Genomic DNA, 17,427 nt, shown 5'->3' with positions numbered 1-17,427 from the left:
ATGTGCCAGAGCCAAGATTAGCAACCAGGTCCTCTGTCTCCCAGATCTGTGCTCTTTTCACTAGGCCAAACTGCTTCTCTGCTCTTTCAGTTTGGTCACCGGCCTGTTGTGTGACCTAGGGCTTGTCACTTTACGGCTCTGTGACTCAGTTTCCTCATCTGTAAAAAAGGGATTAAATACCCGTTTCCTCTCCCCTTATGCTGTGAGCCCTATGCAGGATAGAGACTGTGTCTGATCGGCTTACACTGATTACCCCAGGCTCAATACAGTGGTTAGCACATAGTAAGTACTCAACAAATAGCACAATTATCATTATTAGCAGTAATAACTATGAATGACCATTGATCTCAGATTCAGAGAAGCAGCGTGGCTCAGTGGAAAGAGCCCGGGCTTGGGAGTCAGAGGTCATGGGTTCGAATCCCAGCTCTGCCACATGTCTGCTGAGTGACCTTGGGCAAGTCACTTAACTTCTCTGAGCCTCAGTTACCTCATCTGTAAAATGGGGATTAAGATTGTGAGCCCCACGTGGGACAACCTGATCACTTTGTATCCCCCAGGCGCTTAGAACAGTGCTTTGCACATAGTAAGTGCTTAACAAATGCTATTATTATTGTTAGTCAGCAGCTTCCTCCACTACTTCCTTCCTCCCCATTTCCGTTCCTGCCCTGCTGGAGCTGTAATATCCCAGGAACTGGGTTTTGTGGCTTCAGAAAGCAACATTAGGTCATTAAGAATTTGGATTTCCAGGCAGGGTGAGCGATCTTCCCATATTTCCTGGGAAGCTTTGGTCTCAGGACACCCAAACCTGTCCCCATCCTGTCCACTTTCATCGTTTTGGAGGGCCGGTCGATTCATACTTACCGGCAGACCAGCTTTTTGAGGTGGACCAGTTGGCTCAAGTGGATCTGGGATTTCAGTTAACATATCTCCTGAAATAGTAGGCAGCTCCTGGACTCCTGAGGTGCCCTCCTCATCTGTTTGATTCTGAAAATGACCCGAGAAAGGGGGAGCGATCTTCCCATATTTCCTGGGAAGATGTGGTCTCAGGACACCCAAACCTGTCCCCATCTTGTCCACTTTCATTGTTTGGGAGGGCCAGTTGATTCATACTTACCGGCAGACCAGCTTTTTGAGGTGGACCAGTCGGCTCAAATGGATCTGGGATTTCAGTTAACATATCTCCTGAAACAGTAGGCAGCTCCTGCACTCCTGAGATGCCCTCCTCACCTGTTTGATTCTGAAAACGAACCGAGAAAGGGTGAGCGATCTTCCCATATTTCCTAGGAAGTTGTGGTCTCAGGACACCCAAACCTGTCCCCATCCTGTCCACTTTCATCATTTGGGAGGGCCGGTCAATTCATACTTACCAGCAGACCAGCTTTTTGAGGTGGACCAGTTGGCTCAAGCAGATCTGGGATTTCAGTTAACATATCTCCTGAAACAGTAGGCAGCTCCTGGACTCCTGAGGTGTCCTCCTCACCTGTTTGATTCTGAAAACGAACCGAGAAAGGGTGAGCGATCTTCCCATATTTCCTGGGAAATTGTGGTCTCAGGACACCCAAACCTGTCCCCCTCCTGTCCACTTTCATCGTTTGGGAGGGCCGGTCGATTCATACTTACCGGCAGACCAGCTTTTTGAGGTGGACCAGTTGGTTTAAGTGGATCTGGGATTTCAGTTAACATATCTCCTGAAACAGTAGGCAGCTCCTGCACTCCTGAGATGCCCTCCTCACCTGTTTGATTCTGAAAACGAACACAGAAAGAATCAAGCTGAGATTCAGTTGCATCTTAAAGAAAAATAACTCCTCTCCATGGCTCCCTGGACACCTGGACATCTTCTAGCCCATGAGGGCCTTCCTTTGGCTGTCTGCTTTCCCACCCCAAGGGCTGGAAACAAAGGAACCCCACGTATTTTTTTTCCATAGTATCTGTTAAGCGCTTACAATGTTCCAGGCACTGCATTAAGTGATGGGGTGGATAATAATGATGTTGGTATTTGTTAAGCGCTTACTATGGGCCAAGCACTGTTCTAAGCACTGGGGAGGATACAAGGTGATCAGGTTGTCCCATGTGGGGCTCCCAATCTTAACCCCCATTTTACAGATGAGGTAACTGAGGCACAGAGAAGTTAAGTGACTTGCCCAAAGTCATTCATTCATTCAATTGTATTTATTGAGCTCTTAATGTGTGCAAAGCACTGTACTAAGCGCTTGGGAAGTACAAGTTGGCAACATATAGAGACGGTCCCTACCCACCTGACAAGCGGTGGAGCCAGGATTTGTACCCGTGACCTCTGACTCCCAAGCTTGTGCTCTTTCCACTGACCCACACTGCTTCTCTGCAAGTCTAGATACAAGTCAATCACGTTGGCCACAGTCCATGCCCCCACTAGGGCTCACAGTATTAATCCTCACTTTACAGATGAGGTAAGTGAGGCACGTAGAAGTGAAGTGACTTGCCCAAGGTCACACAGCAGATGATTGGCAGAGCCGGGGTTAGAACCCAGGTCCTTCTGACTCCCAAGACCGGGCTCTATCCATTAGGCTGCACTGTTTCTCTAAAAGTGCTGACAATAGGACACCAGAACATGGTTTTCTTATTGTCACCACTGCTCTTCTGTCCTGCCCTTCTGCCCCATCGGCCATAGAGCTCTCCTATGGGGTCAGTGGCTAAACAGCCATTTGCCCGGCCGGTTCTCGAACGGAGATCAGGACACGGGGCATTTCACCAAGGCGGTGGACACCTGAATGCGAGCAGCCTCAGGTCGAGAAGCTCCCTTTTCAGCTGACTGACCTCGTCTCCGCTGGCTTCAGAGACAGACTCATTTCCAGACCCGATCTCTTCTTCCAGCTGGTCGGCTTTCCCCAGTTCTCCGCTGGCTCCATCGCCGGAGCCTACAAGAAGCAAGTGTTACAGGAGGTGAATGGAAAGGCAGAGAAGGGGAGGAAAGGCAGAGAAAGAGAGAAAGGCAGAGATGGGGAGAAAAGGCAGAGAAACACACACTTGGGCTGAAATATTGCTCTGTGTCCCCTCTATTAAATCCATGAGGCCTGAGTGGCTGTGAAGCAGTGTGTCTGGGTGATTGTACAAGCTGACTGTCCCTGGTGACTTCCTTTTCCCTGGGCTTCTCTTGGGCCCCTTGAAAAGACCATTTTTGGCCTCAGAAGGTGTTAGACAGCTGGCTAGCTATCTACCCTCTCAATCAGGAGCTGGTCCGCTGGACACAGAGAATTTAGTACAGTGTTCTGCCCACATTAAATGCTCAATAAATATGATTGAAAGAATGAACCCTAAGCTGGATGGTCCATGGGGCTGGTTCACCTTAATTTACCTCCCTCTCCATTGCATTGGTGAGGCAAAGCTACTTGGTTCAACTGGCCCTGGGCATGTCAAGTCTCCCACTGGGCCAGAGGCAAAACCAAATTGGGAATTTTGCTTACTTTTATCCCTGGGGTTGTCCAATTCCCTGGACTTAGGTCTGCTGTGGAACCTGGGATGCTGGACCTTGAATTGTTCTAGAAAGTCCCATCTTTTCTGCATGGGGGGGGCAGCCCAGATGAATTTCCATTGCCTCAGTAACCAGACCCCCAGTTCCAGAGTTCAGAATGAAACAGAATGAGGCCTACCTTGCTCCTCCTGGCTTGGACTGACTTTAGTATGGGTAGTCATCCAGGCGTCAACGTGGCTGGGAGAGGAAGTCATCCAGACGTCCACCTGACTTGGAGAGGAGGATGTCCAGATGTCCACTTGACTGGGGGAGGAGGCCATCACAGTGTCCACCTGGCTGGGGGAGGAAGTGGTCACAGCGTCCACCTGGCTGGGGAAGGAAGCGGTCGCAATGTCCACCTGACTGGGGGGGGAAGCCTTAGAGAAGTCCACCTGACTGGAGAAGGAAGTTGTAGAGACGTTCACCTGACCGGGGGAGGAAGCTGTAGACACGTCCATCTGGCTGGGGTAGGAAGGGGTAGAGATGTCCATGTGACTCAGGGAGGAATCCGTAGAGACGCCCACCTGAGTGAGGGAGGTAGCAGTAGAGTCGTCCACCTGACTCGGGGAGGAAGCCATCGTGACGGCCACCTGTCCGGGGGAGGTCACCATCGAGAGGTCAGCCTGACTGAGAGTTGTTGTTGGAGTCTCCTCTGTTTCTAAGTGACCGGAGGTATCTTCTTCTTCTTCTTCAGGCTGGGGTGAGGATGTAGGTGGAACTTCCACTGGCTCAGCCTTGGCTACTTTAGGCTAAAAACCAAAATTCTCAAGTGAGTTTTGGGCAGTCAAGGATGTGCAAACGTCATCGGGGGAAATCCTAATTGGGTCCAGAGCAACTTTGTTCCATAGAAACTTGAATAACGGAAAAGAAATGTTCGTGGAACCCTTTAGCAACCAAACTTAATCTTGTTTTTTGCCCTCCTCAAGAGCATCACTTAACCACCTGCTCTTAACATGGCCTGCTGCTTGGGAACGTGAGAACCAGCGCTGGTCTAAGTTTCTGTCAGTTCAATATCTGGTAACACCCAGGGTTCATTCATTCAATTCAACTGTATTTATTGAGCGTTTACTGTGTGCAGAGCACTGTATTAAGAGCTTGGGAGAGTACAGGGTTCTTTGGTTTACGGAACACGTCTGGTCCAGGATTCTCTGAGGTACCGGACAGGCAATTAAACTGGTACGTTTGCACCTGTGAATGCCTCCACTGGCAAAGACCTCTTGGGGTGTTGAAAGGGACTTGATTAGAGGGGAAATGTCTTCAAGATGGACTTTTCCCTCAGATCCCAGAATAAATCTGAAAATGCAAAGATTCTTGCATAATCTCAATAGCCAGAGAACTAAAATAGCAAGGACCCAGGCCACAGTGACTTCCTAGAACAAAATCCATGCGTCAGCTCGACTCACACCTGACTGTAAGGGTTACATGACCCAATAAATCCGTTTCAGTGGGGCAGCCACAGATTTTGGGCTACCAGCCTTTCATTTGGAATAAGGTCACTGGAAACCAGTATCCAGTCTGGGAGGCCTTGACAGTCTGGGAGGTCTGGGAGGTGCTTCCGACAGTACCGCTCTCTGGCTGAGTTGGGAGGTTGGAAAACGATGGCTCAGAGGCTGAAAGGGATGTGTGGAAAACGCCAATGTGGTCACATGTCCCTGCTGCCCATCGCCATGTGGAGCGGCAAACCAGCCAGAAGACTGGTCCTTTGGTATCTGCCATAACTTCAGTGATGAGAAGCAGCTCGGCCCAGTGGATAGAGCACGGGCCCGGGAATCAGAAGGACTTGGGTTCTAATCCCAGCTCTGCCACTTGTCTGCTGTGTGACCTTGGGCAAGTCACTTCATTTCTCTGTGCCTCACTTACCTCATCTGTAAAATGGGGATTAAGACTGTGAGCCCCATGTGTCCAAAAGGATCATCTTGTATCTACATGAGTGCATAGAACACGGCTGGGCCCAAAGTAAGTGCTTAGCAAATACCATTAAAAAAATGACAAGGATGAGTTTGACCCTTGACTGAACTGACTCCATAGCACTTCAAAATGGTGTTTCTCGACACACTTCCTGAACTATTTGTGAAGCTTCCCTTTCCCCTTCCCTTCCTTCCTCTTATCCTCCCTCCCTCCCTTTTTCTCTGTTTTCCATCATTCCAGCCTTTCTGTCTCTTCATCCTATTTCTTTTCATCTTGATGCTTTCAGCTGGCTGGACTAGACCCCAGAGGAAATTAGGTGGTCCTTCCGTGCTTGGCAAATGGCTCAATGGAAGAAGAATACAATGGGGTAACACTGGCACCACATTTGTTAAAGCCCAAGCCACACTCAAGCAAATTCCCTGCCCCTTCCCAAGCCACTGACATGAAAACTTTGTGCTTTGGGCCCAGTTTTGAATGTGGTTCCAGCCAACGAAACTCTCCAGGACTTCTAGGAAGTCCAACAAAGACAATGCTCTAATGCTATTTTGAAATCATGAAGTTTCAGTACATTTTATCAAAAAAAAAATCTTTCTTTGAAATCATGGCAGTGTGCGGGAAACAATTATTCACAAACCCTTTGGGCGGACGATTGTTTGACTCCAAAACCTTCTGGAGTATAGAACATGGGTTAATTGTTTCTTACAAAGAAACTCTCTGTAGTTACCCTCTGTCTACACACAGATGGCTCTCTGTTTCAGAGTTGACCCAAAAGAAAAAACCATACAAAGCAGGAGTGTGCAAATTGGACACAGATTGTGTGGGTGCCTCTTTCTTGTAAGTTTCTAAAAGATGAAGCTTCCTTGGGAGATTTATTATTTATGGTCAGACATTGCATAATGTTGTAGTTTACTGTGGGAAAACCTCTGCTTTTTGGTTTGAGAACATTCTTTTGACTTGAATTTTTCTCAAGTTAAACTGTCTCTGCATGGGGAAAGTTCTCCTCTGAGGAATAACTGAAAGGACATAGGGAGATAAACCGGGGAGGGAGGTGGTTTGACTTTTGGTTTTCTCAAGGATGAGAGGAAAACCATGATGCAAAGGACCTCTAGTCAAATACCGTTCCTCAAACCTCAGACTAATTTCTGAAAATAAAGAACAGCAAATGCCATATCAGTGCTAGTCTGGGGTTTCTCATTTTCAAGAGAAAAGGGGTCCTCTGGAGGGATGATAATCCCTGCCCTTTTGGGCTCTATTGAAAGACTCAATGTACCACTACCAGAATGGAATTTGCCAAGCGCTTACTATGTGCCAGGCACTGCACTAAGCGCTGGGGAGAATACAAGCAAATCGGGTTGGACACAGTCCCTGTCCTAAATGGAGTTCACAGTCTTCATCCCCATTTTAAAGACGATGTAACTGGGGCCCAGAGAAGTGAAGCGACTTGCTCAAGATCACACAGCAGACAAGTGGCAGAGGCGGGATTAGAACCCGTGACCTTCTGACTCCCAAGCTCATGATTTCTCTATTAGGCCACAGTGTGAACATGGACTGAGTATGCTCCAGCTCAGGTTTGTCCATCTGAGTACTGCTCAATCAGTCAATCAATCAATGGTATTTATTAAGCCTTTACTTTATAATAATAATAATGGTATTTGTTAAGTGCTTATTATGTGCAAAGCACTGTTCTAAGCGCTGGGGGGATACAAGGTGATCAGGTTGTCCCACATGGGGCTCACAGTCTTAATCCCCATTTTACAGATGAGGGAACTGAGGCCCAGAGAAGTTAAGTGACTTGCCCAAAGTCACACAGCTGACAATTGGCAGAGCCGGGATTTGAACCCATGACCTCTGACTCCAAAGCCCGGGCTCTTTCCACTGAGCCACGCTGCTTCTCAACAGGCACATGATGAGCTTCATTCAAAGCATTCCAAGAGCTGGAAATGCTCTTATAAATTCTTATTCATTCATTCATTCAATCGTATTTATTGAGCGCTTACTGTGTGCAGAGCACTGTACTAAGCACTGGGGAAGCACAAGTCTTATGAGAAGCAGCATGGCATAGTGGATAGAGCACGGACCTGGGAATCATGAGGTCACGGGTTCCAAGCAGCCACTTGTCTTCTGTGTGACCCTGGGCAAGTCACTTCACTTCTCCGGGCCTCAGTGACCTCATCTGTAAAATGGGGATTGAGACTCTGAGCCCCATGTGGGACAGGGACTGTGTCCAACCTGATTTGCTTGTTTCCAGCCCAGCACTTAGTACAGTGACTGGCACATAGTAAGCATTTAATAAATGCCATAATTATTATTACTATGAGGGTACAGTGAGTAAGCTGGTACTAGAAGAGTAAAGCGTGTGGGCTGGGCTGTAGTAGATCAGTGAGACTGGGGAAAGCTGAACAAGTGCTTTTAAAGTTGATGTTAAAGAGTTTCTGTTTGATTCAAGGGTCGTTGGACAGCCATTGGACGCTCTTGAGGAGGCTCTTTAATGTTAAGAAAGAGCAGTTGGTGGATATTTAAGGTTGGCTGACTACATTAGCCGCAACCCAATTATAAAATACTGGTCTCGTTTTCTAAAATTGTCCTGGACAGATGAAAAAATCCAGGAGGGATCCTCCAACTGAAGTATGAAATAGAAGAATCAAAAGAAATTCAAAGGAAGCTAAGATTGAAATGTTATCACCAGTGTGCTAATGCTGTGAACTCTATCCCTAACCCTAACCTTAGTACAGTGCAAGCGCGTAGTACAGTGCTAAGCTCTTAGTACAGTGCTTTGCACACTGTAAGTGCTCAATAAATATGATTGAATGAATTAATAACCTTACCCTCAGCCTTAAACCTAGGGCTAAACCTACCTCTAACCCCTAAAGCTTAAGCATTTGTCCTAAACCTAGCCCAAGTGGATTTGTTTTAGAGATTGATTTTGTAATGACTGAATTGAAAATTTTTGCATCGTTGAGGCCTGAATCTTAGTTCTGTGATTTTTGATGATTTGTTGTCAGTCACATGGTAAGTGGGTGAGTTAATTCTTAGTGCGGGCTTAAGTGTGAAATAAATGTGAAGAGTCAATGATCTTTCAGACACTTACTGGAGAGTGAGTGTATACACTGCCTTCTTGTATCTCAGCAATTCCTTCTGGTTCTTCCAAACCACTGCTTTCTCCGGATGCCTAGGTGAAATCAAAGCAAACCATCCCACTGACTCAAGACAAAGAAATACCATCAATCTCAGTCTTCCTCTTGGTGAGGAATAATTTTCTAAAGACACCCGCTCCATGTGGCATTTTTTCCATGTACATCGGATTGTTTTCAACCACAGAAAACGTGGTGACTAACGTGCGATTTAATGTTCATTAAAAGAAAAAAATCCTCTCAGATTCGGAACATGAGAAATTAGACTCGGGGGTCGATCTCACTAGATCTACTACCCAGACTATCTGGTCTAATTTCTAATTCCATTTAGTGAACTGGGGGATGGAGAGCGTATGTTTTAACAGGCCCATGTCAATAATAATGACGGCATTTGTTAAGTGCTTACTATGTGCAAAGCACTGTTCTAAGCGCTGGGGGGGATACAAGGTAATCCTTGTCCCACGTGGGGCTCACAGTCTTAATCCCCATTTTACAGATGAGGGAACTGAGGCTCTGTGCCCACAGAGTAGGGGAGAGGCATTTCCATCTCTTGGAATGAAACTCATCATGTGTCCTGCCTCTCAACTCCTGGTTCAGCAACAGCTGGGAGGGATGAAACACAGGAAATACTTACAAATGGATCATCATCTTCACACTGGTCCTCAAAACCTTTGGGGTTGGGCTTGATCATTAATTGCTGGATTGAACCCTGTAGGAAAACAGATTCGGTCAGGACACCAGCCAGACTCATCGGTATATCTTATTTTTTTCTTTCTATTTATCTGTGGGCAAACAAGTGGCAGGGCCGGGATTAGAACCCACAACCTCTGACTCCCAAATCCGTGCTCTTTCCACTTAGCCTTCTCTAAACCCTAAGCTTGTTGTGGGCAGGTTGTATTGTACTCGCCCGAGCACTTAGTACGGTGCTCTGCACAGAGTAAGCGCTCAATAAATACGATCGAATGAATGAATGAATGAAGGAAGGAAAGCACTTGACACATTTGGGGTTTCTTGTCGTGGACTAGTGGTTAGAGCATGGAACTGGGAGTCAGAAGGTCCTGAGTTCTAATCCTGACTCTGCCACTTGTCTGCTGTGTGACCTTGGGCAAGTCATTTCACTTCTCTCTGCCTCGGTTACGTCATCTTTAAAGCGGGGATGAAAACCGGGAGCCCAATGTGAGACGGGGACCGCGTCCAGCGTGATTTTGTTGTATGTCCAGTGGCTGACACGTAGTGAGCGCTCAACACATATCAGGAATATTATTATCATCGTCCTCATTTTACTTACAGTGAATCTGTCCAGCCCCGTCGCTCCTGCGCTCCCCACAAATATACCCGAGCCAGACTCGAACTGCAAGGCCCCCGGGGACCTCCGAAATTGGACCCGGTCGGCCTCCTCGCAGGCTATGTAGAGGACGACCTCGTCCCCCTGGACGCTCACGGCGAAGCGGTTCCATCGGTGGGTCAGCCGGGGGACCGCGAAGGAGGCGGCCTCCTGAGAGACGAGCGAGCCGGGCTCGGTGTAGTAGAGGATGATCCTCTGAGCCCCGTCCTCCAGCGGGGACAGCCTCAAGCCCAGGTCGATGACCTTCTGAAAGGCATCCGTGATGGCGAACAGCACTCCGCCCCGATGGCTGTCCGGCTTCACGGTCACCGCCACCGCGAAGTCTCGGAAGAACGTCTGGGGGATCAGCGTCCTGGCGGGGCGGCCCACCCTGGCCCCTGGCCCGAAGCTGTAGGCGGGAAAGCCCCCATAGCCGGTGACGAAGGACACGGACGAAGGCAGGGGCACCCCAATCAGCTGCGTGAGGTCGATGGGCCCCTGGGAGACTCGCCCTGGAAGGGGAAGGAGAAACAGAGTCGTTGGAATAATTTTGGCATCTGTTAAGCCCTTACCTCAGAACCAATCAATCAATCAATCAATCAATCGTATTTATTGAGCACTTACTGTGTGCAGAGCACAGTACTAAGCACTTGGGAAGTACAAGTTGGCAACATATAGAGACAGTCCCTACCCAACAGTGGGCTCACAGTCTAAAAGGGGGAGACTGAGAACGAAACCAAACATACTAACAAAGTAAAATAAATAGAATAGATATGTACAAGTAAAATAGAGTAATAAATATGTATAAACATATATACCTATATACAGGTGCTGTGGGGAAAGGAAGGAGGTAAGATGGGGGGATGGAGGGGGGGCGAGGGGGAGAGGAAGGAAGGGGCTCAGTGGGGGAAGGCCTTCTGGAGGAGGTGAGCTCTCAGTAGGGCCTTGAAGGGAGGAAGAGAGCTAGCTTGGCGGATGGGCAGAGGGACTGGGGGCATTCCAGGCCCGGGGGATGACGTGGGCCGGGGGTCGATGGCGGGACAGGTGAGAACGAGGTACGGTGAGGAGATTAGCAGCAGAGGAGCATAGGGTGTGGGCTGGGCTGGAGAAGGAGAGAAGGGAGGTGAGGTAGGAAGGGGCGAGGTGATGGACAGCCTTGAAGCCCAGGGTGAGGAGTTTCTGCCTGATGCGCAGATTGATTGGTAGCCACTGGAGATTTTTGAGGAGGGGAGTAACATGCCCAGAGCGTTTCTGGACAAAGACAATCCGGGCAGCAGCGTGAAGTCTGGATTGAAGTGGGGAGAGACACGAGGATGGGAGATCAGAGAGAAGGCTGATGCAGTAGTCCAGACGGGATAGGATGAGAGCCTGAACGAGCAGGGTAGCGGTAGGGATGGAGAGGAAAGGGCGGATCTTGGCAACCAACCTGGCCTAGTGGATAGAGCATAGGCCTGGGGGTCAAAAGGTCATAATAATAATTATAATGGTATTCGTGAAGCGCTTACTATGTGCCAAGCACTGTTCTAAGTGCCGGGGTGGTTCCAAGATAAGCAGGTTGTCCCACGTGGGGCTCACAGCCTTAATCCCCATTTTACAGAAGAGGTAGCTGAGGCACGGAGAAGTGAATCGACTTGCCCAAGGTCACACAGCAGACAAGTGGCGGAGCCGGGATTAGAACCCACGTCCTCTGATTCCCAAGCCCGGGCTCTTGCCACTAGGTCATGGGTTCTAATCCCGCCTCCGCCACTTAATAATAATAATAATTGTGGTATTTGTTAAGCGCTTACTATGTGCCAAGCACTGTTCTAAGCGCTGCGGTAGATACAGGGTAATCAGGTTGTTCCACATGGAACTCACATTTTTAGTCCCCATTTTACAGATGAGGCAACTGAGGCACAGAGAAGTTAAGTGCCTTGCCCAAGGTCACACAGCAGACAAGTGGCGGAGCCGGAATTAGAAACCACGTCCTCTGATTCCCAAGCCCGGGCTCTCGCCACTAGGTCATGGGTTCTAATCCCAGCTCCGCCACTTGTCTACTGTGTGACCTTGGGGAAATCACTTCACTGCTTTATGCCTCAGTTACCTCATCTGTAAAATGGGGATTAAAACTGTGAGCCTGACATGGGACAAGGACTGTGTCCAACTCGATTTGCTTGTATCCACCCCAGTGCTTGGAACAGTGCCACGCACATAGTATGCACTTAACAGATACCATTATTATTATTACTCTTATTATCATTATTATGTGGCAGGCACTGTACTAAGTGAAGGGCATGTACAAGATAATTAGGTGCCACATGGGGTTCACAGTCCAAACTGAGAAGCAGTAAGGCCTAGTGGATAGTGGATGGGCCTGGAAGTTGGAAGGTCATGGGTTCTAATTCCAGCTCCCCCACGTGTCTGCTGGGTGACCTGGGGCAAGCCACTTCACTTCTCTGCGCCTCAGTTCCCTCATCTGTAAAATGGGGGTCAAGACCGTGGGCCCCATGTAGGACATGAACTGATTTGCTTGTATCCACCCCAGCGTTTAGTACAGTGCCTGGCACATAGTAAGCACTTAACAAATATCATATTTATTATTATTCTTATATTCTAAATTACTTCATTCATATCAATGTCTGTCTCCCCCTCTAGACCATAAGCTCGTTAAGGGCAGCGAATGTGTCAGCTGATTCTGTTGCACTGTAATAATAATAATGATGGCATTTATTAAGTGCTTACTATGTGAAAAGTACTGTTCTAAGCACTGGGGGGGGGGGGTACAAGGTAATCAGGTTGTCCCACGGGGGGCTCACAGGGTTCATCCCCATTTTACAGATGAGGGAAATGAGGTCCGGAGAAGTGAAGTGACTTGCCCAAAGTCACACAGTTGACAACTGGCGGAACCGGGATTTGTACATATTTGTTACTTTTGTACATATTTGTTACTTTGTACATATTTGTTACTCTATTTATTTTACTTGTACATATCTATTCTATTTATTTTATTTTGTTAGTATGTTTGGTTTTGTTCTCTGTCTCCCCCTTTTAGACTGTGAGCCCACTGCTGGGTAGCGACTGTCTCTATATGTTGCCAACTTGTACTTCCCAAGCGCTTAGTACAGTGCTCTGCACACAGTAAGCGCTCAATAAATACGATTGATGATGATGATGATGATGATGATGACCTCTGACTCCAAAGCCCGGGCTCTTTCTATTGAGCCACGCTGATTCTCCACTGTACTCTCCCAAGCGCTTCGCACGGTGCTCTGCACACAGTAAGCACTCGATAAACACGATTGATTGATTTACTGAACAGGGAAAAGTTCAGATGAGAAAGCTCCTCCTGTAATTTGGATGTGAGGTCCCCAGCTCCAGGGCTGTTTCCCTGGAAACCAGAGGACTAATAATAACAAGAGAAGAGGGTCGGCTAGGGGCCTACAGCTGGTTCGGCTAGCTTTCCATAGAGATGTCCGCGTGTTGACCAAATACAGCCACGGATGGCATGCCGGCCACTCCCTCCCTCCCTGGTGCCCGGGTACAGCCTTCGTTGCCTTGGAAACCCCCAGCTGCTGACAGTGGGGGCTCTGTTCTTGCCACTCCTGGCTAAGTGGTTTTCCACCCTAATCTGGAAGTTGGGAGTTTAATTGAGGGGAGCCCCCGAATCGGGCGGGCAGAGTGTCGGTTCGATTCTCCGGGGTCTGGCCAGCAGGCTGGCTCTTTGGGTCCTTCTGGCTGCTTCTTGCCTCTGGCCGGCAATGCCCTCCCTCCTCAAATCTGACAGATAACGACCCTCAAAAGACTTCAAAGTCTTTTTGATGGCCCACCTCCTCCATGAGGCCTTCCCTGACTAAGCCTCTCCTTTCCTCTTCTCCCACTCCCTTCTGCATCCCCCTGACTTGCTCCCTTGACTCTTCCCCCCCTCCCAGCCCCACAACACTTATGTACATATGTATATATCTATATCTCTATTTATATTGATGTCTCTTTACTTGTCTTGATGTCTGTCTCCCTCCCCCCAAACTGTAAGCCCACTGTGGGCTCAAAAAGACTTCAAAGCCTTTTTGACGGCCCACCTCCTCCATGAGGCCTTCCCTGACTAAGCCTCTCCTTTCCTCTTCTCCCACTCCCTTCTGCATTCCCCTGACTTGCTCCCTTGACTCTTCCCCCCTCCCAGCCCCACAACACTTATGTACATATGTATATATCCATAACTCTATTTATATTGATGACTCTTTACTTGTCTTGATGTCTGTCTCCCTCCCCACAAACTGCAAGCCCACTGTGGGCAGGGAAAGAGGCCGGGCTTTGGAGTCAGAGGTCATCGGTTCGAATCCCAGCTCCGCCACATGTCTGCTGTGTGACCTTGGGCAAGTCTTGATGACTCTTTACTTGTCTTGATGTCTGTCTCCCTCCCCTGCCCCCCACAAACTGTAAGCCCACTGTGGGCAGGGAGGCTCAGTGGAAAGAGCCCGGGCTTTGGAGTCAGAGGTCATCGGTTCGAATCCCAGCTCCGCCACATGTCTGCTGTGTGACCTTGAGCAAGTCACTTAACTTCTCTGAGTCTCAGTTACCTCATCTGCAAAATGGGGATTAAGACTGTGAGCCCCACGTGGGACAACCTGATGCACTTGTATGCCCCCCAGCACTTAGAACAATGCTTTGTACATAGTAAGCACTTAACAAATGCCATTATTATTATTATTATTGTTGTACTTTCCAAGCTCTTAGTACGGTGCTTTGCACACAATAAGCACTCAATAAATATGATTGAATTGAATGAATGAATATCCTTAACTTATTTACTTGTATTGATGTCAGTCTCCCCCCTTCTAGATTGTAAGCTTGTTGTGGGCAGGAACTGTGTCTGTTTATTGTCGTACTGTCCTCTCTCAAGTGCTTAGTACAGTGCTCTGCACTCAATAGGTGTTCAATAAATACGATTGACTAAATAAATGAATGAATGATACATTGAAAGAGCTTGTATCGTCTCTTCCCCTTGAGATTTCAACATCCCTAATTTTCTCCCTAATAACCCAACTGCACAAATTTATTTAAGCCTTTTTAGAGCCTGTGGCATTTCTGGCCTGGACAGTTTCCTGGAGTAACCAACTCCATGTGCTGACCTTCACTGGGCTCTGAGCTCTTAAGATGTCTCAGATCTCGAGTCCAAAGTCCAGGCCTTCAGGTGTTATCCAAATGGCCTTTAGGGAGGGTTGAGCTGTCAGAGTGACCGGGAAAGGGGCCTGAGACAAATCCAGCCTACTTCCTGACATTTCCCAAACGCTCGGAAAGGCGACACAGAAGTTTAATGGACTGGAAGGGAAAGAAGAAAAAACTGAGCCAGATCTGATATACAAAGGGTTCTATAAAAAAAAAATGCACTTTTATAACTGTCCAAGCAAATTCCTTAACTACCCAGACCAAAGTTGTAAGAGTATGTACTTAAATATACCTCGGTAGAATAATAGTAATTATGGTATTACTACAGTGCTCTGCACACAGTAAGCGCTCAATAAATATGATTGATGATGATGATGATGATGATGGTATGTTATGCGCTTACTATGTGCCAGGCACTGTATTGAGCACTGGGGTAGATACAAGCTAATCAGGTTGGACACAGTCCCTGTTCCACATGGGGCTCACACTCCCAATCCCCATTTTATAGATGAGGTGAATGAGGCCCAGAGAAAAGTGAAGTGACTTACCCAAGGTCACCCAGACACGTGATTAGTATGCAGGTCCTCTGACTCCCAAAATGATTTTTGACATCACCAAGATTTAGCAGGCACGAAGAGAGAAGTCAGAGAGAGTGAGCAAATTTCCTATTTCAATTTCAAAGTCCCCAACACCCAGCTTCATTGGTTGGTCAGTCGCAGGTGACACTGAGAAATGGAAGATTGTCTCCGGGAAAATGGAGTTCTCAGATGTCCTTTGCCCCAGTTTTCCCTCCAGCAATCCCCAGGATTTTCTCTAGTGCCATTGGGAATTGTTTTCCAGATCTGTGAGGTGCCCAGTCTGTGAGGATTCATGCTTAAAAGGGTTTTTCCTTATTGCCTAAGCAGGGATGATTGTCCCAATCAACTGACCGGTACCTTTCTGAAATTCTGACCCAGTGGAAAGAAAACGAGCCTGGGAATCAGAGGACCTGGGTGCTAATCCTGGCTTTGTCACATGTCTGTTGTGTGACCCTGGGCAAGTCGCTCAACTTTTCTGTGCCTCGGTGCAGATGAGGGAACTGAGGCACAGGGGAATGAAATGGCTTGCCCGAGGTGACCCAGCAGACAAGTGGTGGAGTCAGGATTAGAACTCAGATCCTCCTGATCCCCAGACCTGTCCACTATCCCCTAGGACATGCTGCTTCCTGCAATCGATGAGGTTTCTGCTCATTTTTGGGAAGAAATCTGATGATTAGACAACATCATTCTGTATTAATGAGCCAGAGGAAGGGCCCAGAACCCCAAATCAACCAACCCAGGTAGAATTTCCTTATTAGTATTTTGGGATATTTTTAACCAGCCTGAGCACATGTGTGTTCACGCACATACACACATACATCATCATCAGCGTCGATATTTATTGAACGCTTACTCTGTCAGAGCACTGTACTAAGCACTTCGGAGAGCACAGTACAAGAGGGTTGGTAGACATATTCCCTGCCCACAACGAGCTTACAGTCTAGAGGGGGAGACAGACACGAAAGGAAATAATTTCGGCCTTCAAGGAGCTTACCGTCACCATGTTCACACTAATGACCAATCCCTGGCCTTTTCCTCCACTAAACCGAGCTGCCTCCCTAATTCCGAAGCTGGTGATGGCTCAGAAGGGAGAACCACTCATGCAGTGGAAAATAATTGGGATAAAGACGAGCACAGAATGGGGTAGAGTTGGAAAAAGTTAGGGGGTGGGGGGCGGATGGGAATTCTGGAATCCTGGACTGGATTTTACACATACACTCTGACACCATCAAGCTGTTTATCGACCTGGCCTCAAGCAGGAGATGAACCTGACCTCTCATGAACCAGATTTCTCATGAACCAATCCAAACTTGAGATCCCCCCGGTTCAGTAAGCGCTGTTGTTTATACCCGAGCCCTGACTGTTTAAACAGTTATGCTGTGGTTTATAAACTCCAGCCCCTCTTTTGGCGGGCCGCGTCCATACATAGTAGCTTCCCCCCCGGGTCAAATGGAAGAGGACAATGGTGGAGACACAAAGCTCTGGGCCTCAGAAGCCCGCACGTCAGGTGATGGCCCTGATCTCCCCCACCTCCCTGGCTCCTGATACTGAGCTGCCGGGCAAACTGACACAACAGCTTCCGGGAGGAACACCCGCATCAAGCATCCAACAAAAACTCCTCACTCTCGGCTTCAAGGCTGTCCATTCCCTCTCCCCCTCCTACCTCACCTCCCTTCTCTCCTTCTCCAGCCCAGCCCGCACGCTCCGCTCTTTTGCTGCCACTATCCTCCTCACTGGGCCTCGTTCTCGCCCGTCCCGCGGTTGACCCCCGGCCTGAAATGCCCTCCCTCCGCACATCTGAAAAGCCAGCTCTCTTCCTCCCTTCAAAGCCCTACTGAGAGCTCACCTCCTCCAGGA

The 17,427-nt window shown here is 48.3% G+C and overlaps 1 protein-coding gene across 1 annotated transcript in view; it reads right to left on the bottom strand.

Moving 5' to 3' along the window:
• The window catches only part of COL15A1 (collagen type XV alpha 1 chain), an 81,784-nt gene that overhangs the window by 47,953 nt on the left and 16,404 nt on the right, over positions 1 to 17,427 (bottom strand). The window contains exons 3-8 of the mRNA XM_038770329.1: positions 9,815 to 10,362; positions 9,161 to 9,235; positions 8,484 to 8,564; positions 3,627 to 4,236; positions 2,794 to 2,894; positions 862 to 984 (exon numbers count right to left, since the gene is read on the bottom strand). Of these exons, the coding sequence (XP_038626257.1) occupies positions 862 to 984; positions 2,794 to 2,894; positions 3,627 to 4,236; positions 8,484 to 8,564; positions 9,161 to 9,235; positions 9,815 to 10,362 (1,538 nt within the window). The remainder of the gene's footprint in view (positions 1 to 861; positions 985 to 2,793; positions 2,895 to 3,626; positions 4,237 to 8,483; positions 8,565 to 9,160; positions 9,236 to 9,814; positions 10,363 to 17,427) is intronic.

The sequence above is a fragment of the Tachyglossus aculeatus genome, chromosome X3 (genome assembly GCF_015852505.1).
Source record: "Tachyglossus aculeatus isolate mTacAcu1 chromosome X3, mTacAcu1.pri, whole genome shotgun sequence".
NCBI classification, from domain to species: domain Eukaryota; kingdom Metazoa; phylum Chordata; class Mammalia; order Monotremata; family Tachyglossidae; genus Tachyglossus; species Tachyglossus aculeatus.
Note: the sequence above shows the minus strand (reverse complement) of the source record. Positions and strands in the feature narration are given on the sequence as shown.